At 44.9% G+C, this 24,954-nt stretch overlaps 1 protein-coding gene across 4 annotated transcripts; it reads right to left on the reverse strand.

Annotated features, from left to right (window-relative positions):
- Positions 1-696: 696 nt before the first annotated feature.
- On the reverse strand, positions 697-24,907 carry LOC119393617 (ras-related protein Rab-8A). 4 transcript variants are annotated; one of them, XM_037660724.2, is made up of 8 exons: positions 24,728-24,907; positions 24,192-24,252; positions 24,052-24,112; positions 23,901-23,978; positions 23,701-23,790; positions 18,506-18,622; positions 17,092-17,118; positions 697-7,758 (listed from the first exon to the last, which is right to left on the reverse strand). In XM_037660724.2, exons 1-8 carry the CDS (start codon positions 24,849-24,851, stop codon positions 7,666-7,668), a joined length of 651 nt encoding a protein of 216 aa, XP_037516652.1. In that variant the 5' UTR covers positions 24,852-24,907; the 3' UTR covers positions 697-7,665. The 4 variants fall into 4 exon arrangements, with proteins under 4 accessions (XP_037516652.1, XP_037516655.1, XP_037516654.1 ...); XM_037660727.2 differs by lacking the exon at positions 17,092-17,118 and having other exon boundaries at positions 18,509-18,622; XM_037660726.2 differs by lacking the exon at positions 17,092-17,118.
- Positions 24,908-24,954: the final 47 nt, after the last annotated feature.

A 24,954-nucleotide genomic window follows, 5' to 3' on the forward strand; every position in this document is an offset into this window, starting at 1 on the left:
GTCGTGATGTTGTTTCAACTAAAGCAAAGTGCTAATGACTCTCGCGTATAATATATCATAGGCACATATTAAAAGCCTTATTTAGCCAAAATTTATGGTATTTCATATGGTGTCTCTTGTGTCCCCTTGCCGTGTTGGAACATTTCACCTCAAAACTCGAGTTGATATGTTTGGCACAACAAAATAAAGGAAACTTAAAGCAACTGTCCGTGCAAGATGTAAAAGGTTGACATTGCATATCAATAATTTCAGCGTTTTCATTCTCTCAAGGAGTCTCGGTCACACCAGAATTCTTATTTACTAGCTGTGAAGACTGCCTTCTATTTTGGCGACAGGAGGGAAGGCATTCTGATTTTGCAATCGCAACTGCTTGTTTGTTCAAGCACATTGCGCATACGTTGAATATAGTGCTACATTGCCAGTTTTATCTTGCAGTATTGCCATGGCCAAATGTCGAGGTAGACTTACATGTTCTAAATTGAATGGGAGCCATTGCCAACATTCAGATTTACATTTTCCCATTGCATCTGACTTGGTCATCCATGCAGTGGCTTTGAAACAATAATGCAGTAACATATATAGTTCATTATGCTTTCTTGAAAACCTTTTTTCAGCAAGCATGTATTACCACTTGATTCCAAAAAATGAAAAAGTAAAAGATGAGGCTTATCAAAATAACATCAATACAAGGACACCATTAAAGAAAAAACATTTATTGAAATGGACCAATATCACATGCTTCTCATCATCCCTGTGCATTTTGATATTTCCTCAAGTTCACATATAACTGTGTACAAGTAACAGGCAAATGCATCTGACCAGGATCATTCAATACTGTTCGCTGACTAAAAAGATGCACAGCCCTTTCCCAAAAGAATGCCTGTAATGGCAGTTCAACTTTTTCATATCACCATTTACCAATTATGTGAGTATTAATATAGTAGTGTGCTCTGCCGATGGTACGAAAATGGATTAACGCAAGTTATGTGTCGCACATAGCACCAATGTTCTTGCTCTTATATGTAATACGACATGTCTAGAAACTTCCACATTCACCGGTTCACAATGCTGAAAGGGAAATCAAATTTACACAATGCAGTCAATACATTTTTGCTAAGAATATAGACAGTGTGATGAAATGGCGGATTATTTCTTAACTTAAGTGTGTCACTTGGCTGCAATTTATCTATTAATCTTAAGTGTGTCAATTGGCTGCAATTTATCTATCAATACCCACGAGAAAAGCAGCACCAGGATAGCAAATTCACTTGGCTGCAATTTATCTATTAATCTTAAGTGTGTCAGTTGGCTGCAATTTATCTATCAATACCCACGAGAAGAGCAGCACCAGGATAGCAAATTCACCGTAGCTCGAGACAAACCATTAGCTCTGACATGCCTACACTGGTGGTTTATAGCTGATATCAGCATCACAGAACTACCCACAATAGCAGGCATGTGTTGTAATTAATGCATATTTCTACTTAGAAGTCTATGAACACATTTCACTCTCCATACGCACACACAACGTGCATCTTGCAAACTGATAGACCAAACCTTTCTAGGGCAACGTACAGTTCTAAAATGGCATTCAGCTTTCTGGGATTATTACACACACTTCTATACAGCAAAGACAGAGGAAAAATATGGGTTTTCAAAAAAGCACATTGCAGGCTGCATGAAACACACTGTTGAGACTTTTATTCACTTCGACTAAGCATCCCAATTTTCTTTGCGGGGCAAAATATCTGCAAATTCATGCTGTTCAGCTGCTACATCAGTAGAGGGTTTTAGTTTGCCCATACACTTCTCAGGTTAAAGTGTTACCGGAATACTGGATGAAATCTATACATGCGTGTGCCTTTTATGGAACATAGACTTGCTTTCACTGCACATAAAGTACTCGGTGTTTTACGTGTATGGCCGTATCTCACGAATTTACGTCGTTCATGGATACTTGAGAGATCCCCTCCATGGAGACTTCAGCTGCAGAGTCTAGATCATGACCACCCCCGTAAAATTGGTCTAGATAAATTAAAGTGTGAGCGCCTGTTGCAATCATGTCGTTTAAGGCGGGTCAGAGGTGGAGTTACTGTAGCTGTAAACGTGAGGGGCCATATAGATGGTGCCATCTGGCGAAACCAGGCAAGCAGAAAATTGTTATTGCAGAACCATGGTGCATTCTACTTCTCTGCTGGTGTAAATTCCTTGCAGTGGCATAATTCCAAAAGAGTTGATATTTTAATCTTGCTTTTCCCTCTAAAATACGAGGCGAAAACAAAGGTGTACATAATTGTGGTTCCAAAATGCGTCAAGATGTCGACACCATCGTCCGGTAAACCGGTATTTTATACACCTTTTTGTGTCTACTGGAATACCGCACACGCTGATAATCTATCACGATTTCGCCGCACCGGTGATTGAATCTTATTTGAATTAAAGCTTACATGCATTTTCATCATCAGTTAGTAATTTGCGTAAATGTATATGTATGGTAATGTTTACGTATGGGGAGCTAAAATTATGCTAAAACATGCGTTCTGGTAACACGGCAAGCGTAATCCGGTATTCCGGAAACATGGCAACGTTAAAAAGTATATGTACAAGCTAAAAACCTCTAGTGTTATAAGATGAGCAAGACAGAATTGTTATACAGCACAAAGCGTGAAAGTATTTCGAGCTTATGCATTTGGTTTGAAGTTTCTAGCATAAAGCACCCCCTATGAAAAAAAAAAATACAAATCCAGAAGATCAATGGTGCACTTGTTATACTGCAGTACAATGGAAAAAAAATTGCTTCATGACTCCCAATGCTAAAAACATCCAAGAGAGGTGTAAGTGTGTTCATATAAAAAGATAGCTTGAGTAAGCTTGATTAACTTGCATGAAGTGGCAACTAAAGACTTTAAAGCATATTTCTTGCTATGCAAGTACTCAAATATTTTAGTTCTGTGCTATGCTCAGTAAATAGGAACACCTTGCAGAACATCAGGAATTGCAGATAACGTAGTAATGCAAGTACCTTCACTAAAATTGGCTTCACTTGAGAAACGGGGTACCAAAGATCACGATTTCCACTTTGCTACAGAGTACATGCTACAGAGCATATTGATGAACTATATACTCTTTACCTGTGTCAGTGCTTACATATTTACTCGTTTTTAGAGGTTTTCAGTAATCACAAGCTCGTGACAGTTTCTTCTTGTAACAAAACAGTTGACTTGCTTCAATTTAAACTTTTGCATAGCGCAAGTCTTTATTTATACTCAGTAGAATTATAGGGTACTGAATTTAAAGGTACACTCAAGATTATCTCCAGCAAGGGTTCCTTAACGAGACTGAATTTTGTTGATGCCTTAGCATGTAACCGAACACTAACAATGGAATTTTTTTTCTGCACTAATTCTGGTAGGCATACTTTTGATAATGAGTGTACATGGACAGAGTGTGCGATTATGTCCAAACATAAGCACTTATGGAGTGGTCTCCTTCGCGACGACTGGGTCAATGATAAATTGGTGGCCTCTCCAACTGAGGTACGCAGTGACCTGAATATCAAGCATGGGCTTGTTTAGGCTTTTCATATTATTGGATGCCCTGACAACCCACAAAAAGTCAAAAGTACAACTTAACAAAAACTTTCACTGACTTGTCTCAAATTCAAAAACTACTCGTAACATGGCGGGCCAGCCTAAACATTTTTATATGTTTTAAGTGGTCAGAATTCTCAATTGAATTATTGCGAGTCTACTTAACACTAACCTATGCTGCCTGGCTGTGAGTTATCAAAAATGCACAGCTGTGCGTGAGAAATTTTTAGGCACCCGATACCGACCAAGCGCATGACACTCCAACTTGAGTGTGTGGACTTCAGCGTACGAAAAGTTGTGTGTAAAGAGACCAGAATGAGTGTCTGAACAGTGCAGCAAACTTGTATTCACTCATTATCAAACACCGTATGTAAGGGAATGTGTCGCACTGAAACTAGTCTAGCAAGTAGACTACCATCACATGTAAGCCCTGAAGGGTAAGTCGATACAAAAAGCTTTGTCAGCTGCCGACAACACAAGGCTGTCTTCATTTGTGCGTAGATTACAGCCAATAGGGCACCAATGTAATGTAGTGTAAAAGGTTATAATGGTAATGGCTGATTCTCAGACACCAGCCACCATGTAGAGATATTTTTTTTACAAATTGTTCCCACCTTTTATAATAAGTTAAATTCTTTCGTGCAGGTGCATTTCAGCTCTGTCATATCAGAACAAATTAAACACACAGTACTGTGTCACAAGAGAAAAAGAAAAGAGAAAGAAAGGGGTAATCATGGAAAAAATGTTTTCATGCAAGAATAAAGCTTCAAACTCAAAGTTAAACCTTAAAGATGCGATTGTCTACAATGGTACTACACTGTTTACATGTGCTATGACATTTTTGTGTCCGGCAACTAAATATCCAGAAACGGTGAGCATTTGCAAAAGCACAAGCCTGCAAAGGTGTTCTGTGCTTTCACTGCCAGCAGTAGAAGGAAGCAAGTTCAATGTTTAAATATAGGCAGCAAAAGCTACAATCCTGAGTCATGAGCTGTTACTTCTAGCATGCGGCTTGTGTGCATGCAACAGATTATTCGCACCATGGACTGCATTTCCTCGCTACTTATGCTTTTAAGTGAGCTTCCTACCACTCTGGGTATCATCTGCATGCTTCATCACATCATCAGATGTGATGATTACACATCAGACTAACATACAATTAACAACTGCTTATGTCAACATGGCAATCTATATAATAAAGCACGCAACACAATGTTTGTGCAATACAGTCAAACCACACTGTAATGAAGCAAACTTTAAATTTCTATCAGTGATATCAGCATGCTCTGATTACCCACTCCCAGAAAACGTATTGGCTATAACAAACATATTTTTATAGCGGATGCAACTTCACTATATCGAGATTCAACAGCAGTATGTTTTGCATTTGGTGTAATCAAGTGCATTATTTTTTTTTATTCACAAAGATCGACTGTATTACATGGATTTGATAGTAAGCATGATTCTGAGTGAAAACCATACGCGAAAGCTACAACATGAAAGCTGGCCCACGTGATGCCAGTGTCTAGCAACACATGAATCCATATCACCGAAAAATGCTGAAAGACTGCCCTCTCCCCGTTCTCCCACCCCCTCCCTTCGATTGATATTTAAAAAGCCATATAAGCAAAAGTTGCTCCAGATGCACTGAGAAGATAAAGGAGTTGTGCATAACGGCATCAGTTAATTAAGCATCAGGCGTGACGACGGTTAACACACTTAAACGTAGCAGAGGAGCATTTGGCAGCGTGAAAGAAGAGCATGCTTGCAAACTTGAGTGTATAAAACTGCTGTGTTTGCACACAGAATGCTGAGTAAGAAAAAAGGGGACTGTGAGTATATGTGTATAGTTATATGCAACAGCAGCTGCAAAGTATATCATGCAACTTCAAAGCACCACTCAAAAATGGGAAATGGAAAAAAAAAAGCTGGTAAAAAGTAAAAATTTCAGGCACAGTAAAAGGCAGGAGAATGACAGGAGAAGCGTACAAAACAAGTAAAAAAGCTGAATCGACAGCGTTTTGAATACAATGAGTGATTTGACAGACAGGCCAGGAATTTGTGGGCAGGCGCACAAATAAAATGTGAACAAGTTAAGGTCGACTACTGCAACAAGTTCTTCCACTTCGACTTGTGCCACTGTGAAGTAATTTCAGATTGACTCCAGCTGATTAGTAAGTTCGGGGCCGAATTTATGGTGACCGAATATGAAGCGGAACAAAAGTGAACTTCTGCGTTCTACAGAAGTAAGAATCTTGCAAACTTCTAGACTTTCTTGTTTGCGTTTTATTTGCCCAGCACTCACGAATATGGGCAAAACGCTGCGCCTTAAAGGGGCCCTGCAACACTTTTCCAAGTAATCACGAAATTACTTCACTGTCGGAGTTTACTGCCTCGTGAACCGAGTGCCGAAAAATTTTTTAGAATCCGTCAAGTACGAGCGGAGTTACAGGGATTAGTCGCACGCTCTAAGAGTTTTCTCTCATCTTTCGTTTCAGTGAGTGTGCTAGAGGCTACACAGGAGAGGGGAGGACGTTTTTTGTTTTCCTTGAACGCGCACGCGGGCAACATATAAATGCTGCGCGCGGCACACCTGCCCATGCCGCGACACACTGCGGCAGCCGTGTTAACTATGCAGCTCACTATGTTTGAATCAGCCAATAGCCATGTCTTTTGGGTATGAGGCAGAGTTCATATGAGTATGTGACATCATTTGCCGAAAGAATAGCGAGCGATTTCTAGCTGACTTTGAACATTAATTGTAAATTCCCTGCCGCATGCTGCGCTATAATATGCTCACAGGAGCCTCGACTAACGATCAGCAGCATTTCCTGTCCATGTTCAAAAACTGTTGCAGGGCCCCTTTAATATTTAACCGGAATATGCTGGCCAGTAATGTTTTGCTAGTAATGTCACACTAATCACAACAGACAAAACAGCCAACTTGTCCTTGGGCATCCAAAAATCTAGAAGAGAACTGCAGGCATTGTTTTGTGCTCTGCATTAAAGAAAGAAAAAAAACAAGATGTGAATGAAAGCAGTGGCAACAAAGTAATTACAAGGGGACAGGATTGGCGGAATGAGAAGACAAGAAAAAACAAAAAAAAAAAAAACAACCTGGACGTTTATAATGCTGTACATATATTCAGTTAACATCCTTCAAAACACTCAACACACCCTGTTAAGGTTGCATCAGTCTCCAAAAAAAAAAAAAAAGAACAACACTCTGTTCAGAGTCACAACACAAATACATTTTGTCCCAAATCAACACATCAGCACGAAAAAAAAATGAGACCCTTTTATAGCAGAGGCACTTGCCCTTGAACCGGGAGTAAAAGCAAGATGCAGAAAGAAAAAAAAACGAAAGGAAACACATTACTTATACCTTAGTTATATGGACACACCAACTGCAGTTAAGCCGAGGTGAGTTCAGCCTGCATGAGTCGAACCAAGTTGTGTGAAAGGCCCGATTGTACAGCGAACCGCAGTCAACCCTAATTGAATTGCAAACTGTGGCTCAATTTATTTTCTGTTACTATTTACAGCAGTTACGTGGGGAACCTTACTGTATACATATTACTCGGCATGGCTCATGACAACAGCAATTACATTTTCTATGTAACCCTGCATAACTGCTTTAGGCCACAACTGAGGTTCAACTTACCTGATGTTAGTGTGCCCATATGACTAGGGCACTACTGTACAGAGGGAAGGAAACTGTGGAAGACAAAGTGCGCCTTTTCTTTGATTGCCGTTCACATGGGTGTTTATAATAAGACCGGGCACCTTTTGCTTTCAGTGTGGTCAAAACAAGAGGTGTTTGTGTGTATATATATATATATATGCCTGTGACCGCACGTGCAGCGATGTGCGGTGTGCACGCCTCGGGACGAGATGGGCCTGAAGAGCCTAGGAGCAGCAAGCCAGGTGCACGTGGCGTGACGGCCGCCCGCAAAAAAACGTCGGCCGTGTCGCTTCGTGGAAATTGAAGACTGGATTCTGGCAGCTGGCAGGCACCCTTTTTAGGCACTGAAATGAGTCACTGCACTCTTCCGAGCTCCAGTGTTCACGGACATCATAGGAGAGTGCACGTGAACCGGGTCCTCTTTCGCACGGGCTCGACGGAGTGTAGGTGTGGGCCCGTTGGCTTTGGCTGTGCCCGAGCCGCCTGGAAGGGAGGGCATCACCGCACTTTAGCTCAAGACACCCCTCTCACAATGACGTGAGGTTTGATCTTAGTATCAAATGGCTGGAGGTTTGATTCCTAGCATAGCTGCTGAAGGAGGAGTATATTTGTTCCATTATGTTACATGCAACGCGAGCAGCTGCTACATGTCCGAAGCTGTGAACGCTTTTAGCTTGACAGAGATGAGGAAACACGAGACGGAGATGTGAAAGTCACACGCTGGCATGTCTATGTGACATGTGCTTTCTCGAACATCACTTACTGTGGCCCGTGAATTTGATTTTTTTGTCCAATGAAGAGTGTGCAATGCTCCGACTGGAAAAGCACCATGAGGCATAATAGGAAGAGCACACGGAAGAAAAGCAAGGAAGGTCTTTATATGTGAACACAATGCACGACCTCCCCTCCGGTAGCTAGGAGAATGCATGGGGCTACACCGCATGTGGAAGGTAGCCGAGGCTAGAGAAGAGAGTGCCCACTTTGGCAGTGAGGCTCACCTCGTGGAGGCACGGTAACAGGACAGTTCAATTTCTTCTAACTTGAACAAAATTGAAAAGTTATTTCCGGTAAAACCCCCTCTGGACGGCATTGTACAGCTTCCAATGTGTAATTAAGATTTACAACGGAGCCTGGTGACAGGCAATTTAAATAATGAATTTAGATTTCAGTGGCGAGGCAAGGCATAACCCTCACAATTTTTGAGACTGCAGCTTCTCAACGTTGCTAGCACAATGTGCTGTACTGCTGCCAATCATACAATGATAAATCCAGCCTTTATTTAATTCAGTCCTGTAAGGAAAACCCAGTGGGTACTTCAACATTTCTATGCGACAATAAACTCAGCAATTCAATAGTACTGAAATTTTTGACAGCACTGATTGAAATGGGAAAGAAGTGGCTCAAGCCAGGTTACATGCAAGTAGGGCGTGCCATACGTGCATAAAATAATTTTCTTCGAAATCCATGGTGTGAGATGACACAGCAGAAAATGTGCACCATGCCAAATGTGCATGCAAGGAAACCACACTAAGTACTCGACACTTGCAACAAAATGTGTGTACACATCACGACGTTGGCAATAAGCCTTGTCAGCAGACTGATGCACCCATCGATCTGGCTTCTCCAGCCATTACATGCCCAAAGAAAAGTGCGGCTAAAGTAAATGCTTTTGCAAAGTTCTAAATGCGATGCTGCAGTTCAACATTGCTACAACTTTGGCAGAGACATAGCCACGGCTTTCCCTTCTTTTCATATTGGATGTGTGTGTCACACCAGTCTTAATACCACATTCTTTGGTAGCAAATGTGAAACAAGCCCTGCCCTCTGGGTCAACATGTCAGGCTGATAGCGACAACCTCGTTTGTCTGAAGCGCAATACCTGGCCATAGCCTCCTATATAGTTCCTCTGCCTGTGCAATCACTCCACTCTGGCAGTGCCATTCAACCTACTCGCTCGATTTACTCCCACAGCTTTATACAGGTGGACTCCCTTATAAGAGACTCGATGTAACAGACATCTGGGTATAAGACACCAGTGTGCCTACATAAAAATAAGGGTTGACCAGAAAGTGAGAATGTGGTACCCTGCTTATAAGAGACCTCTCATATAAGGGACAAGAACTGCTCCATGGTATATGTCTCTTATAAAGGGGTTCAACTGTAACAGCACTATTATGTCAGCCTAGCCCAGGTGCCATGTGAGACCTTGCTGAAAAGCACTCACTAAAATGGTGAAAGCAACAGTGACCTAATGTACAATGAGAACTCAGTGAGACACACTTAACCAATCACAGTTCACACAAACATGCTTAGTTACGGCAAAGACCGAACGCCAGCAAAACACTCACAGCATGCCTTTCTTTTTTTTAATGACGAGTATAACTGGTTGGAGAGAGAAAGCAATTAGTGTGTCTAGAAGTAGCATTACCATCATACCAGTATTACTGACACTGGTGTCCATGATTGTCCACAGGCACAATTTGCTGGCTTCTGTCATTGAACAGGTCTGCCAAAATGGATTCTCTCAGTTACCATAATTGTATAACTATGTGCCCATGCCCAGGCTGCCTGCATGGATTCTAATTTGTTTCTGCTACTTGCCCACCATAATGACAGTAAGAAATAGCAAAATAAGCTTTTGCGTAGGAACATCTCACACCAAGCATGAAGTATAGCAATCGTTTGCCATTATTACAAACAACAGCTGTTTCGTTTAATACTGCTAGGCCTAAAAGAATGCCACACGGCTGCATAAATGTCTTCATTTCTATTCATCAGACGATGCCACAGAATTAAACGTTCGTTTAAAGATGATATGTCTCATTTAGGGGCTGTATTACATACAGTAGAAGCCCGCTGTTACGTTCCTCACTGCTGCGTTTTCCCGGCTGTTACGTCGTTTTCCGCCGATCCCGGCATAGCTCCCATAGGATACAATGTATTGGGAACCCCGCTGTTACGTCGTAACTGTCGGACCATTCCCGTATGATACGTCGCGAAGTGTGCTCGGAGCCGACCGAGTGACTACCGAAGAGAGCGGCCATGGTGCATTTTCACGCAGCTTGGCCTGGTTTGACCGTAATATTAGCCGCATGAGGCGCAAGCAACAAGATCTTTCAACTGATGCAAACAAAAGCATGGCCTTCGAGATTCGTATTGCAAAGATGGCGTCTATGACGTAGTTGCTCGCGCAAGCAAGGCCTTCGAGATTGGCATTTACTATTGACAAACGCATAGCCTTTGAGATTTGTATTGCACAAACATGGCGCCTATGACGTAATTGCTTGTGAAAGCAAGGCCTTCGAGATTGGCATTCACTTGTACCATCGCGTTGGCGTAGACTCATCATCGTTATTTGTCTGAGGACGGGAGTAGAGTGACCTAGAATAGGGGGAGTGTCCAAAGCGCCGCGCGAATACATGGGAGGAGCGAGGGCCTTTTGCGGTGAACTTCCGTGCCGCGGCGCTGCCGTGCCGGACCCGTGGGCTTTCTCCGCGGCGGAAGCCGCGTCAAAGCGGCGAGCGTCTGCTACGCGCGTGATATTTTGGCCGCTATTAGCTAAAATTGCGGGAATTTGGGCAATATTTAATACCGCGTCACTGCAATATAATACTGCAGCGACTCATCACACAGAGAACGCGTTTGTTAGTTTGTGTGTTGTGAAACGGGGATTTTGTATATATCCTTTCAGCTGGTTTGTCACCGCATTGGTCCACACTTCCGCGGCTGTTTGAGGAATGCATCCTGCGCGCACTTCATCGTGAGAAAAGGCGCTTAACTTACTTTCGTGTGGAATGACGAACGTAAACTTGCTGCAGGAGAGAATAAACTGGAGTTAACCAGGAGAACGTAGCACATATGCACGTAGTAACTAGCTCATGCATGCTAACGTGTTTGCACCCTTCATATCCTATCTTTTATTTCGTGCATTCGACTTGTTTTACAAGGCTGCCTCCGGCGCTTTGCTGTTTCAAGCCATTTCATGCGAAGCCGAATGTGTAAGTCGGCGTGGCCGCGGTACCAAAAGTAAAAAATTACTCGCATAACTCGCGTCTCGTTCACTTGGTATACACGAAAATTGGCACGGAGGGGCACGAATGTACGTATGCCCAACACGACCGATAGGTCACGGCATCACTAACTTCACATGCTTGCCATTTGCGTAACGACTAACAATAATAATATGGTGTGTGGCGCGCAAACCCGCTTTCTGTAGCCAGAAATAATTCTGACGATGTGTGGTCTGACGCTTTCTTTCCGTCAGGTTATAAAAAACGTGGTGGTCACCAATATCGATGTCAACATGTTAGACTTACCCATACATTTTTAAGAACTGACCGCATAGGTAAAATGTATGCGAAAAAATTACATGGAAAACAAACATGGTCTCTTATGCATTCGCCCAAGATCACTCGAAAATGAAAGCCATCTTTTTGACAGTCGATGCATTGATCCTCCCTCGCCCCTCTCCGAAAGCCTTCAGCACATAACGTGGTTTCGGACTGCCGACAGGATCGAAGGCATTGCAAGCTTTCTGCACCTGCTTTTAAATTGCCTCTATGATCGGCCCCCGATCACGGAGGCAATGCAAAGCGACCATGTCATGTGGTGGCGTCATCATATGACGTCACATTGAATGACGTCATAGTGACGTCACAAGTTCTGCCGATGTCATCGCGTGATGATTTCGTGCATCACTCGTGTTGGCTACGCGGGACGCCGACAGTCAATTTTCGTGTTTGATGAGGCATCTATGGCTTAGCCTTTAAAAAAAGGAAGACAAACCAAAGAAAACAAAACGATAATAGTGCAACATCGTGTATGCCTCACTTCATGTTACGAGCGATCGCCCGAAAACAAAATTGGGGGGACGCTTAAGCTTCGCCTTTAAGAGTTGAACGTGATAGGGATATCCTGCTCCTAGTGCGCACTTCGAACACTACGAGCGTTTAACAGAATGCGCGCACTAAGGTGCGTGCCTTATGTAATCTATTTACAAGTGTATTTACACTGATGTGCACAGCATCGAGCAAGATGGAGGACAGCCCCCACAGCAGACAGCCAGGCCAGTCCTCTTTGTCGTCTTCTGTACGCCGAATGTCTGGCTCTTGATGGGTTAGCTACGTAGCATTACCCCCGGCGGTAAAACCGCCGTCTCGGCGCGCTTTAACCATGTTCTTCAGAAGGAGGGCGGTATTGCTTTAGCCGACTGACGTGCACTACGTCACTGGGCGTGTTTGCAGGCGGGTTAGTCTCGGAAACGGGAACGATCTCGTAGGTGACGTCCGTTACCTGGCGGACGATACGGTACGGACCCATGTAGCGGGATAACAACTTCTCGGATAGGCCAACACGACGAACCGGGCACCACAGGAGAACTAGGGAACCAGGCGAGAAACGAACGTCGACATGCCTGCTGTCGTAGAGGGTCTTCTGGGCTGCTTGTGAAGCCGACAGTCTAGAGCGGGCTATCTGACGCGCGTGGTCGGCACGAGCGATAGCATCCCGTGCGTATTCGCTCGGCAGAGATGTAGTAGCCGGAAGTAGGGTGTCCAGTGGTAACGTCGGATCACGGCCATAGAGCATATAAAAAGGTGAGTAACCGGCGGTATCATGACGCGATGAATTGTAAGCGAAGGTCACGTGAGGTAGCGCCAGGTCCCAGTCATGGTGGTCAGATGAGACATACATGGAGAGCATGTCCGTGAGAGTGCGATTTAGGCGCTCGGTGAGGCCATTTGTTTGGGGATGGTAGGAAGTGGTCAACTTGTGCTGCGTTGAGGAAGAGCGTAAAAGATCGTCAATGACTCGTGACAAAAATGCGCGGCCACGATCGGTGAGCAGTTGACGCGGAGCGCCGTGGTGTAGAATGACGTCGTGGAGCAGAAAGTCGGCAACGTCAGTAGCAGTGCTGGTGGGGAGCGCTCGAGTGATGGCGTACCTGGTCGCATGGTCTATAGCAACGGCGACCCACTTGTTGCCAGAGTTGGACTCAGGAAAAGGGCCGAGAAGGTCTACACCAACACGGAAGAAAGGTTCGGTAGGGATGGAGATCGGGTGAAGGAGTCCAGCAGGGGGTGCGGCAGGACGCTTCCGACGTTGGCATTTATCGCAGGAGGCCACGTAACGTCGAACGGACCGGGCGAGACCGCGCCAAAAGAAGCGGCGCCGGACACGGTCGTACGTGCGAGATATGCCCAGGTGGCCGGCAGTGGGCTCGTCGTGAAGCTCATGCAGGACCGTTGAATGCTAATGTTTAGGCACGACTAGAAGGAACTCGGGGCCATCGGGCAGAACGCTACGACGGTACAGCGTGCCATTCAAGAGGACGAACATGCGGAGTGACGCGTCGTTAGGGGCAGATTCGAGACGGCTAATAAGTGATCGCAATGAAGCATCGCGACGTTGTTCTTCACCAATCTGAAGAAACTGAGACATGGACATGACGCTTGGGCTAGGCTGGACGACCGATCCGTCTGGCTTTTCAACAGGGTAACGAGACAAGCAATCGGCGTCCAGATGGAGGCGTCCAGACTTGTAGGCAACTGAGTAGGAGTACTCCTGAAGACGCAGCGCCCACCGGCCAAGTCGTCCAGTAGGGTCCTTCAGTGAAGAAAGCCAACAGAGCGCGTGATGATCTGTTACGACACGGAATGGGCGGCCATACAAGTAAGGGCGGAATTTTGAAACCGCCCAGACAAGGGCAAGGCATTCCCGTTCTGTTATAGAGTAGTTGCGTTCAGACTTCGAGAGGAGCCGACTTGCGTACGCAATAACACGATCAGTGCCCCGCTGAGTTTGGGCCAATACTGCACCGATGCCGTGACCACTAGCGTCTGTGCGCACTTCTGTAGGAGCATCTGGGTCAAAATGTGCAAGAATAGGTGGTGTCGTTAGTGCGGTGATTAGCTGAGAAAAGGCGTCAGCTTGGAGAGGACCCCAACAAAACGGGACGTCTTGTTTGAGAAGGTCAGTGAGTGGGCGTGCGAGTGCCGCAAAGTTTTTAACGAAACGGCGGAAGTACGAGCACAGGCCCACAAAACTGCGAACATCATGGACAGAGCGAGGAACGGGGAAGTTCGTTACAGCGCGGACTTCGAACTTTTTCGAAGTTGCGTTGCACCCATTACGTGGTCTTAAAGGAATACGCGCAGTAATGTGCCTTGTGTAATGGGTGGCTGTCTTTAAACCACAAAGTCGTTATGACAATGACATGGTGTGACGCCCGATGGCAATGTACACTTGTACCACGCAATATTACTGCGATATTGCATCTCGTACTGTGACACCTGTATACAGGACGCGTATTTTTGGGAAGCATGAATGTTACTTTCAGTGCAGCTCCAAGCAGAGGCGTGGCTGTGTGGTAGAACACCTGCTTGCCACGCCAACGGCCTGTGTTCGATTCTCACTCGGACCCGACATTTTTATTATTTATTTTATTTGCAGCTTTTTCGATTTTTCGGTCACGGACAAGACGATGATTTTTCGCTCACAACCAACGGTGCCGACACCGACGGCGGTATTTCTGCGATACGAGCTCTTTAACGCCGCCGCGTTAAAACGTGATTCTCAGTTCAGAGCAGCTGATTGCACGCGTCTGCGGGACAAAGGAGGCTTGCTTTACCCGTCTGTCATCTCTTTATATTTATTCAAGAGATAAGCAGACTTGCTATTTAAGTACTCCTGAGCTTCAGCACGAAATTGTGGTGATATATATATATTATCGCATGCTGCATTTTTCAGGCTATAGGAACATAAGGGATCTCTGCATTTGAACAATTTTCTTAAGTGATTGAGATATTACACTTCTTTTTGTCAATTTCTTACCGTATTTTCGTTCAGGCAGCTTGTACAGCAAGAATGGGGGCATTTGTAACTTTGTTTCATGATATCTGGATATTTGTAAAGCATTTTCTATATTATGCCTTTCAGGCAAAAACTTGTGGAATAAGGTCAGTTTACCTGGCATTGCTTTTCTTTCAAATGTTTGCGCACGGTGAGCCTTGTTGTACGCTACCTCAGGAGTAAAAATAAGCCAACAACATTGCGGTCGTATGGCCGTCTCTACTCTTTTTTTTTTTTTTTTCCCTTGAGTCTTCCCGGTATGCTCCGTCCATACTAAAGTTCTAGTGGAGGCTAATGAATTGTCGAATAAAGTGGTGTGCATGTGGCTAGCAAACCAGTGGCGACCATGAGTAAAAAGCTCGTAGTGTGAAGCGGTCACTGCGCGCAAGTATTTCAGCTGACTGCGCGTGCAATTTACTTTTTTTATTTACTCTTAATTCGTGCATGCGTGATGCTATTTTGCCCGATTACTCGTGCGAATAAGTTTTCTTTTCGTTCTTTGCTTGTGCGTGTCCGTTTTGCGCGTTTTTACACACGCACCAACGTTCTCGAACTCTGTGACCGGAACTAGGCCACGCTGATGCCGCTTGACACATGACTTTTGGCATTCTGTTGTTGCCCCAGCACTAACACAACGCTTAAAAATGGATAAGCTCCATTCCGCACCGCATTATAAAAGTTAAGTAGACTTCAAGTGCCCTGTATGGAAACGCGGCGCAAAAATCTACAGCGCGTAGCAGACGCCCCTCGCTTTCCGCGCGCTTCCCGAGCGCCGAAAGCCCACGGGTCCGGCGCAGCAGCGGCGCGGCGCGGGAGTTCACGGCAAAAGGCCCACGCGGGAGCCGGCGCTTTGGACACTCCCCCTATTCTAGGTCACTCTAACGGGAGGAGTTCGAGCTGGTTGGAGCTCGCATGGTCGTGCGCGCGGTTCGCGGTCGGACTCGCCGCGCTGGTCGTCATTGCGTGTGCTTAGTTCTTTCATGCCTACAGCTGTTGGTGTTAAAAAAAACACATATGTTGATTACATTTCTGTGGATGAGGCCGTCCCCAGCTCCGCGTTTCCATCCATCGACTAGATCGCGGCTGAGCGTGCCAATTTTCGTGCTGCTCGTAAGCACTGAAATAAAATTCTGTACCACTAAATATATTGTCTTTTTTCCTGTTTTTCGGCTCTTACGTTTCCCGTCTAGCAGAATAGCAAAATCATTTAGGACATTGCCGATAGCAATGGTCCACCTGCTGCTGCTTTCGTACTTTTTTTACACACGACACGGTTATTGTGATCCTCTAAAGTTATGATCTGACAAAAGTGATGGAGGGCAACAGAGGAGCAGCGACGAGACACGCTGGATGCACTGACAGCTACTAACGGGACACCCCGTTTGGGAGAATATTGTGGACTCCTTACAGCAAACAACAGAATGATTTATTTGTCTAGCACTGACTAAATATATTGAACATCCTTGCATGTTAAAACAACACTGTGTATCCCTTTTAAGTGACAGCGCCAGCTGATCATCAACTGTAACGTATAGCTGCTGAAAACATCACATTTTCTCCCAAATTAACAAAAAATTGTCGCTCACACTGTATAAGACTTTTCTTACTTTTTAAGAGAACTTGTTGTTGGGCGAGTTTGTGAACGTTCATAACTGCTTTTAAGGCACGAGAGAACACAAACACAAGGAAGGACACGGGGCAGAGCGCCACTAACAACTGATGCTCCTACTTTTGCTCCTATAACTGTCGTGTATTCTACTCAAATGCTACATAGCATGCTTCAGTGCTCAGATATGACTACGACAGAAAAAAGCAAAAACCATGAGGCAAGAGGGAACGGCTAAATACTTAAACATGCTCCACATTGGCACTACCAGCTAGCATTCATGCTTTGCGTGGCAAGATAGACCAACTCTTGCACAGCAGGCTGTTAGTCCTGATGCTCACTTGTGTGAGTGGACTGTTTACCTTATGTGCTCCCATCATGGAACCCAGCTAGAGTAGAAACGAGGCAGAAGAGAAAGGGAGGCAATAGACGATTCTGAATCACAAGGTGAACATGAACAGCAGTGTTGACGGAGAAGAGAAAGGTTTCAACAACAGCCAATGTATACAGACCAGAGAGCATACAAGCTGGCAGCTAGTTTTTGCCCCTTTGCTGCAAGGCATAAAGGTATAAAAAAAGGCAAGCATTACTAACTAGTGATTACTGTAGGCTTCAAGATTTTGCAGTTTCGTTTAGCATCAAGACACAGCCACCTGGTTCAGTAGTTCTCAAATAGGGTTGGCCTTGAACAGTAACTGGCCTCGGATGTTCAAAACTACACTGTCAAGAAACTAAGCAAGTTTGTCGATGATGTTCGTAAACCGCGCATTGCGAGTCGGTGGCTAGTCTTTGTTCTGTAGTGCTACTACTTGCTGCTGAGCTACTCTGCCCATACTTATTTTGGTTAAACAGGCTTAAAGGGCCAGTAAACAACCCCGCTGAGCAAAATGTGTGATGAAGCGATAACTGCGCGCTTGTACGATGTGAACATGCCGCCGCAAGAATTTCGCGAATAAGCACTGCAATAAGGAAGTTACAGGGCATAGAACAAGCCGCTTTCGGCCGGTTTCGGTTTCTTGCTCGATCTTCCTGCCCCTCTCAGCAGCGAAGAGGGGTAGGTGTAGCCCGTTGTCGTGGCTATGCTCACTTTGGCAACGTAATATGACTTCAGCGATTACGTCATCGACATGCAGCCAATAACAAAGCAAAGCTGCCTCCATGTGTCGCTTGTGTCAGAACGGCGCTAGGGTCACCCTAGCAATGCGGTAAAGAAGCCCAGTAAATGCGCAGCCAAAACAGCATCACTGCAGGGCCAAGGCACCGTTTCATAGTGCAGAGGACCAATCAATGAAGTTGGTGCTACGTCAAACTGCCCATGGGCAAGCTTATGTCCCTTCGCAGACGAGGAGAACTGGACAGGTGCTGGAGGGGGGTGCAGGAATTGTTTATCGAAATGGAGCATAAGTGCAGCGCTGCGGTATTCATAAAATGTGATCACCGCTGCTTTCTGCGCGAATTGGTGAGCTTGCTTGGGAGATGTCAAAAAAAAAAAAAAAAGGTTGGAGCCTGTTTACTGGCCCTTAAAAAAAAGTTAAGAAAACAACCAGACTAGAAGGAAAACCTCTGTGCACATCTATCTCTCTTGCCCGGTCAACAGGCAAAGAAACAACTGGGCAAGAAGGGAACATCCTTCCTGTCCAGTCATATCCTCACTTTCTTTTGTGGCTGTTCCACTGCAAGGAGTATTCTACGTCTCTATATTGTGCTGTGTGGAGCTTATGCCTGCTAATACAGCCCCAACCAATTTCTAATTACAAGAAAGAGAGTCATTCTTACCACCTTTCGTTCCATTTTCTCCTTAATGTCTCTCGCAAGCGTGTAGAAAGCCTCCTCCACGTTTATTGATGACACGGCACTGGTCTCCATGAACTTGATGTTGTGCTCTATTGCCAACTGCAAGTGAGAGCAAAGTGTCATGTTCACTAGTAACAGACAGATTACAGGCAAACACCTTGGGATGCCAAAGAAGCTCCCAAACCCATGCTGCACTACAAAGCAGACGCTATAGTTAGTTACTTCAGAGATAGCCCCCCGGCTTCCTGAAGAACTTCTCTATCATTGTAGCTGGCTTCAAGCCAAAAATTGCGGTGCCGCCTCTCGTTACAAAGATCACAATGCTTTGTATGTTTTCTTTGGTGTGACGCTTTGCATACTACAACAGTGATAAACAAGTCAATGCCACAATTTGTTATTGCGATTCTGTCATTTAAAACTCACGAGTCCGTATTGTCATGTAGTTATGATAGTGAAGAACGCAAAACTCAAGCCCGTAAGAAAGGAACTCTTTAATGAGTAAACATGTGCCCACGAAGAGGAGTCACACTCACAATGCAGCGATAGTGGTGAGCACAGTCGTTGGTCATCGATAATCTGATCGTCAGTGAGACACGCCGGCTTTTTACACGTGGGATGAAACGTTCCAGCATTATCACTGGTGCTCACATTAGCTTCAGAACAATCTCAACTACTCATGTCATACATATAAATCTTGTTAGAACAGTCTAAACTAATCGTTAAGGTTCCGAAACATTCCGGGTAGGGGTGTGCGAATACCAAATTTTTCGAATACGAATATCCACCTTCGAATATCGAATATCAAAGGAAAAATGCCTCCACAGTAACAATATTTTATTTAACATGTAGCTATTTGAAGAAAAAAAACATTAACAGCCTGACTGGCAACAAAACATACACTGCTATCTCCAGAACACAATGTGCAGGCTAGCACAATGCACATCACAACACAAGCAAATATCACGGCACAATGAAAGTAATGACTACATGTTATCATGAAGAAATGTGAGTTGCTCCACATGATCAGGCAGCAGGCGCTCCCTTGTAACAGAGACACCCCCCCCCCTGCCACTGAAAATGCACGCTCGCTTGGAACAGAAGTGGCTGGTATAGGGAGTTACATGGGGCAAAGCTTTGCCAGACTGGGGTATCTGAAGGTGCCTACAGTCCGCCAGCAGTCACGTGGGTCACGGCCGCATAATATTGAAAATGTACGGTTACATGATCGCCAACAGCGCTGCACGTCGGAGATGCACCAGCAATAAATCATCTGTATTGGGGGGCTCGTCGCAGGCAAATATGGTGCCTCCGTGTACTTACGATGCTTATCGCTCCTCTCGGTAACGTTTTTAGCAATACGAACGCAGCAGAAATGTGGAAGACGAGTTATTTTATGCATGATAATCGAATCGCATATTCGAATTTTTCGATTATTCAAATTTTTCGATTATTCGGAGTTATCGAATATTCGAAACTTTTCGAATACACTATTTTCGAATCGAATACGAATATTTCTAATGTAATATTCGATGAATATTCGAAACTTTCGAATATTCGCACACCCCTAATTCCGGGGCGTTCTGTGCTGAGCGGCGGTTAGACATGTAAAATTTTTCGGGAGTGAAGCCCGATCACACGAAAATAAAGAAAGATATAATAATAATATCTGGGGTTTAACATCCCAAAACCACGATATGATTATGAGCGGTGCCGTAGTGGAGGGCTCCGGAGATTTCGACCACCTGGGGTTCTTTAACGTGCACCTAAATCTAAGTACAAAGGCCTCAAACATTTTCACCTCCATCAAAAATGCAGCCGCCACAGCAGGCTCAGCAGTCGAGTGCCATAACCGCTAGACCACCGTGGCGGGGCGAAAATAAGAAAACAAAGAAAGAGTGCGCATGGCAATATGATGGAATAAGCAACACAACATTGTTTCTATACATCACAATTTTGTGCTTTCACAGAGTTTGTCCATTCCTCCCTACTTTTTTGACACAAAGCATACTTTCTCTCCCATTAGTTCAGTGCCATGAGCGTACATTCCTGTGGTCTGCAGTGGATGTGCTCTCAAACTTCATTCTTGTAACAGGGGGTATTCATAATGCTTGGTGCTCCGGCAACACTGGGCGCTTCTGCCATTTTTTGTTGGGCGACGTCACGGAATCGTCTCCTAGCGGCTCCATAAGGAAAAGCCACGGAGAGGCTGAGCAGCAGACGTTGGCGGAGCTTTCGAGCAAAAAAAAAAATGCGGCCGTTTTCTTGGACACCCAGAGCCGAATGGTCAGAGGATCTCACTGTGCTGCCACAAATCGATGAGAACACAATATCGGAGTTCTGCACGCATAAAAACTCATCCGGACGGCAGCTGCAAAAGGCGCACTGCTTCGCAAAGCCGAACTGCTGTTCTCTAGTGGCGTGCGCTTCCGATCAGAGGTAGGCATCCAAGTTCGTTGCAGAGAAGATGTGACTGTCAAGCTCCTAAGATAACCTTGCACTGAAATACATCTCCATCGTATTTCCCACGGCAATTACGTACGCGCGTCATAAGCACACGTCAGATATGGACACCGCGTTGTCTCTGCGCAACCTGAGCAGCGCTGTGCTGCTTTCCTCGGCTCATTTTTTTTTTTTTTAGCCACAAGTATCTCTACACCCTCCGCAGTAGTGTGTGTTCTAGTTTTTTCGAAATAAGCACGGCATGGAAATATGCATGAGCAGTGCGCCGCAAACCAAACAAAAATACTCATCCGCGTTTCAACTGTATACAAAGAGAGCAGCCCGTGTAATGCTCATTTACGTGCGCACTGGTTGTTTATAATATCTTGTGGTCGTAATCTATGGCGCCGATTTAGTATTGTTGTTCTGGTTTACTTGAACGCTATACGTGTGCGCTCATACACATATCTTTGTAAAATATTATGCTCCCTGCTTTCGCATCCCACGGCAGCTTGGGCCCGCGATCAGCGGAAAGATGAGTGCGGCGATCTATCGGACAAACAGCTCCACCTACTGTACGGCTCCGTAACTCTTGGCTCAGAGTTTGCAGCGCATGCTGTACTAAGAAAGCAAAAGAAAAATAAAAGGGGAGGGATAAGGAGGTGTAAAGTGAAGGGCAGACGCGGCATGCGGACTATGTACTTCGGCGGGCGCTGCCTTGCGAAGCTTGCAAAGAGATGCCTGTTGGGATCTAAGTTACGCCAATCTAGTCTTGTGTGGCGGCACTCATTTTCCGCGAACGCGTGCAGCAGCGTCTGTGGCTCTGCTTACACACGTTTACGTACGTAAATCCTTGCTTTCGTCGATCTTCAACACCGACAAACTAATGTTGATCACTCATGCTCTCTCGCGCGTGTGCGACGTCGGCCATCGGTTTTACAATGCATATATCGTGATATTGTTCTTTAAGTCTACCTTATATTGCAGGCGCGCAACTAAATTGCACGGAGAAATAAGAACTGACGCTGAAGAGCGCTTTGCAGGCGTCGATAATTTTCGAACCAAAGCACAGTGCCGACCTTGTTGACGAACAGGAGAGTTGCTTGTTGGGCAAGTTGGTACATACTTAGTTAACTGCAAAAGAAGCCACAAAACGTCGAAAACGGAAAAAGCAGAGCAGCAGAAAACAGAGACAGAGCGCAGAGACGTGGCCACGTCTCTGCGCTCTATCTCTGTTTTCTGCCGCTCTGCTTTTTCCGTTTTCGATGTTTTGTGGCTTCTTTTGCAGTTAACTTGTTGACGAAACAAGTTCGCGTCGGTACACTTGTTTCTTCGTTCAGGTAACTGATAAATGCGATTAAAAATAGTGTTACTTTTCTTCCGGCATTGCCAGGGCTCCCTCGTTGCCTGAACAGTGCACGAAGCATTAGGGAGTCATCGCAGAACGAAGATAAGAAACCAGCGGCTAGCACCTGAAAGGCTGCGGTACGCGACTGGTTTCGATTTCGCGCCCAACAAAACATGGCGGAATGAGCTTATGGGATTGTCGACAGATGGCGCTGTACATTTTGAATATCTCTTTTGAAAAGAGACTGAAAAATAAATATTGGGGGAAAAAAAATAAGGACATTCTGCCGTAAAGGGCACAGAACGGAGCTGAAAACTTAAGGTTTTTTTTTCTTCTGGAGTAAAATAGTTTTAATTGAAGTAAAGACACTAGGCCAACGCTAAAAAAAAAAGAGTAAAGGTTTTTTTTTTTTTTTTTCGAGCCTGGTGGCACACTTGTCGCTGCCCCGTTATAAAGGGGACGCTCATAGCACCCATCCATCCATCCATCCTCTGTTGCTAAACTCAATATCTAGGCCATAGAGACAAGACACTTATTGTTGTGTATGCGTATGTGTGGTGCGAGTCTCTGTAGATGGAGCCACCGCCTCAGCAGCACCGTCAGGTGCGGGCGGGTTGTGAAGTGTGGAGAGAGACTTGCAGACTGAAGTGGGTGTGGCTAGACGACAATCAAGGTAGCTATGTGCCGTATGTATAAAACCCTTGTTATGTTAAGAATGCAACACTTAGGCTGACACAACACAAAAAAGAGACTGAGCACTGCTATATGTGTTTCTAAGACACACACACCTGACTTCAAAGCTGCTACACTCAATTGTCCCTTTCAGTGGTGTCAGTAATGGGGAAGCGAGGGTGTGCCCCTGCACCCCTCCCCCCCAACTCCTTCGCTGAAAACATTACCATCCACAGTTATCGGCTGAATTTATTCAAGCTTTGAAGTATACTGCTCGTACTGACCTTCTGCAAATAAACCTGAAATTTTTATCACAATGATTTATTTAGTGTGCCTCCCTCAATGTGCAGCTTTATCAACTGAGACTGCAACCCAGCCGAGAATCCCAATTTCACAAAAATATTTAAAATCTACGTCTCTGGTGTTTTGTAGATTGATTCAGTTGTGCGTGACATGAATGTTTGTGCAGTGTGATCAAGGTTATATATCAGTGTGTGTGTGCAAAAGGGCGATGTGTCTTTGTCCCATGGAATCATGTGACCAATACCACACCTGGCTTCTGGAAAATTGCTCTACTAATCAAAGCAAGCTTTGGAATGAATAACTGGGATGTGCTCCCAGATATGGCACCACATTCATGTGTTTAGCAGTAACACAAACACAAAATGAAAAATACTGAAACTTCTACAAAAGAAGAAAGGGTTAAGTGTGACATTACCTTCTCTCCACGCTCTTTCGAAACTTGTCTGAGTTCGTTCATGTCGCACTTGTTTCCGAGAATCATCTTTTCAACGTCTGCCGCTGCATGCTGCACGAATGAGCGAACAAGCGGTTTAGAAGACGTGGTGCAGGTTTAAATGGGTCGAATTGTGAGACCAAAACACACAGTATAAGTGGTACAAGCTTCATATAACATGCCTCATCTGTATTCCTGATCCAAGTCTTTATGTTCTCGAATGTCGCTTCCTTTGTGACATCGTACACGAGCATGATGCCCTGCGTGTGGCAAAAAGAAAAAAAAGCAAACGTTTAGCGCACAAACACGAAGCAATGTTATCCCGACGCTCACCATTGCCCCCCTGTAGTATGCGGTCGTTATCGTGCGGAAGCGCTCCTGACCAGCCGTGTCCCTAAAAACCACAAAAGCAATACATAGTGACAGACACCACAGAGACGAGCGACGGCTTATAAACGAGCCGACGAACTTACCATATTTGCAGCTTGATTTTCTTTCCGTCGATTTCGATAATCCGTATCTTAAAATCGATACCTGCAATCGTAACACGGACGCACACGTTAAGAGGCCGCAATAAACAGAACTGGTTTTTCAGTGCCACAAATCTGACGTCAACCGACGCCACATCGCTCATCCTAACTATACAAACACAACTGCCTTCAGTGAACTTCGTGTTTCATTCGTTCTCGCGTCGTTTGAGCGATCTTGCCAATACCTGATATGCGCCGATATCGTGACAGGGAAAGTCACAAGCATTTGATAACGGTATTACTGGCCGACACACACAAACCCTTGCGTGAAACTGCGTACGCACGAAAAGGGGCGATCGTTACTGTGTAGCCATGCATCGGGAAGCAATTATATAGTTTCGGTATGGATATTTAACAACAATTTAATACACCAATATGGATATTTATGCTGGAAGCAACGAAAGCCGCTAGCATAGAGGACGGACTCGCGAGGTACACTCAAAATCTGACTTGTAATGAATGAGTTGGTGACAGGTTACCTATTGTCGATATGAAGCTTCCGTCGAACTTGTTGTCGGAAAACCTGAACAAAATTGACGTTTTACCGACTCCAGAATCTCCTATGAGAAGCAACTTAAACAAAAAATCGTACGATTTCGCCATGTCAAGCAACTAAACCGGAAAAGAAGAGACGCGTGTCGTCACTTCCGAAAAATGTCAATGTTTTTACACCTAAAAGCACAAACCGGTGTTCCAGCGTAAACGC

This window comes from Rhipicephalus sanguineus, chromosome 5, assembly GCF_013339695.2.
Source record: "Rhipicephalus sanguineus isolate Rsan-2018 chromosome 5, BIME_Rsan_1.4, whole genome shotgun sequence".
Taxonomy (NCBI): Eukaryota; Metazoa; Arthropoda; class Arachnida; order Ixodida; family Ixodidae; genus Rhipicephalus; species Rhipicephalus sanguineus.

What these genes read in the sequence shown, in the direction of transcription:
- LOC119393617 (XM_037660724.2), bottom strand. Translation starts at nt 24,851, where the DNA reads ATGGCGAAATCGTACGATTTTTTGTTTAAGTTGCTTCTCATAGGAGAT. An exon ending in CATACTACAGGGGGGCAATG is followed by an intron (nt 23,979 to 24,051) that starts GTGAGCGTCGGG and finishes TGCCACACGCAG; the next exon opens with GGCATCATGCTCGTGTACGA. An exon ending in CCATGATGGGAGCACATAAG is followed by an intron (nt 7,759 to 17,091) that starts GTAAACAGTCCA and finishes CCTCCCTTCCAG; the next exon opens with GCGGCTCGGGCACAGCCAAA.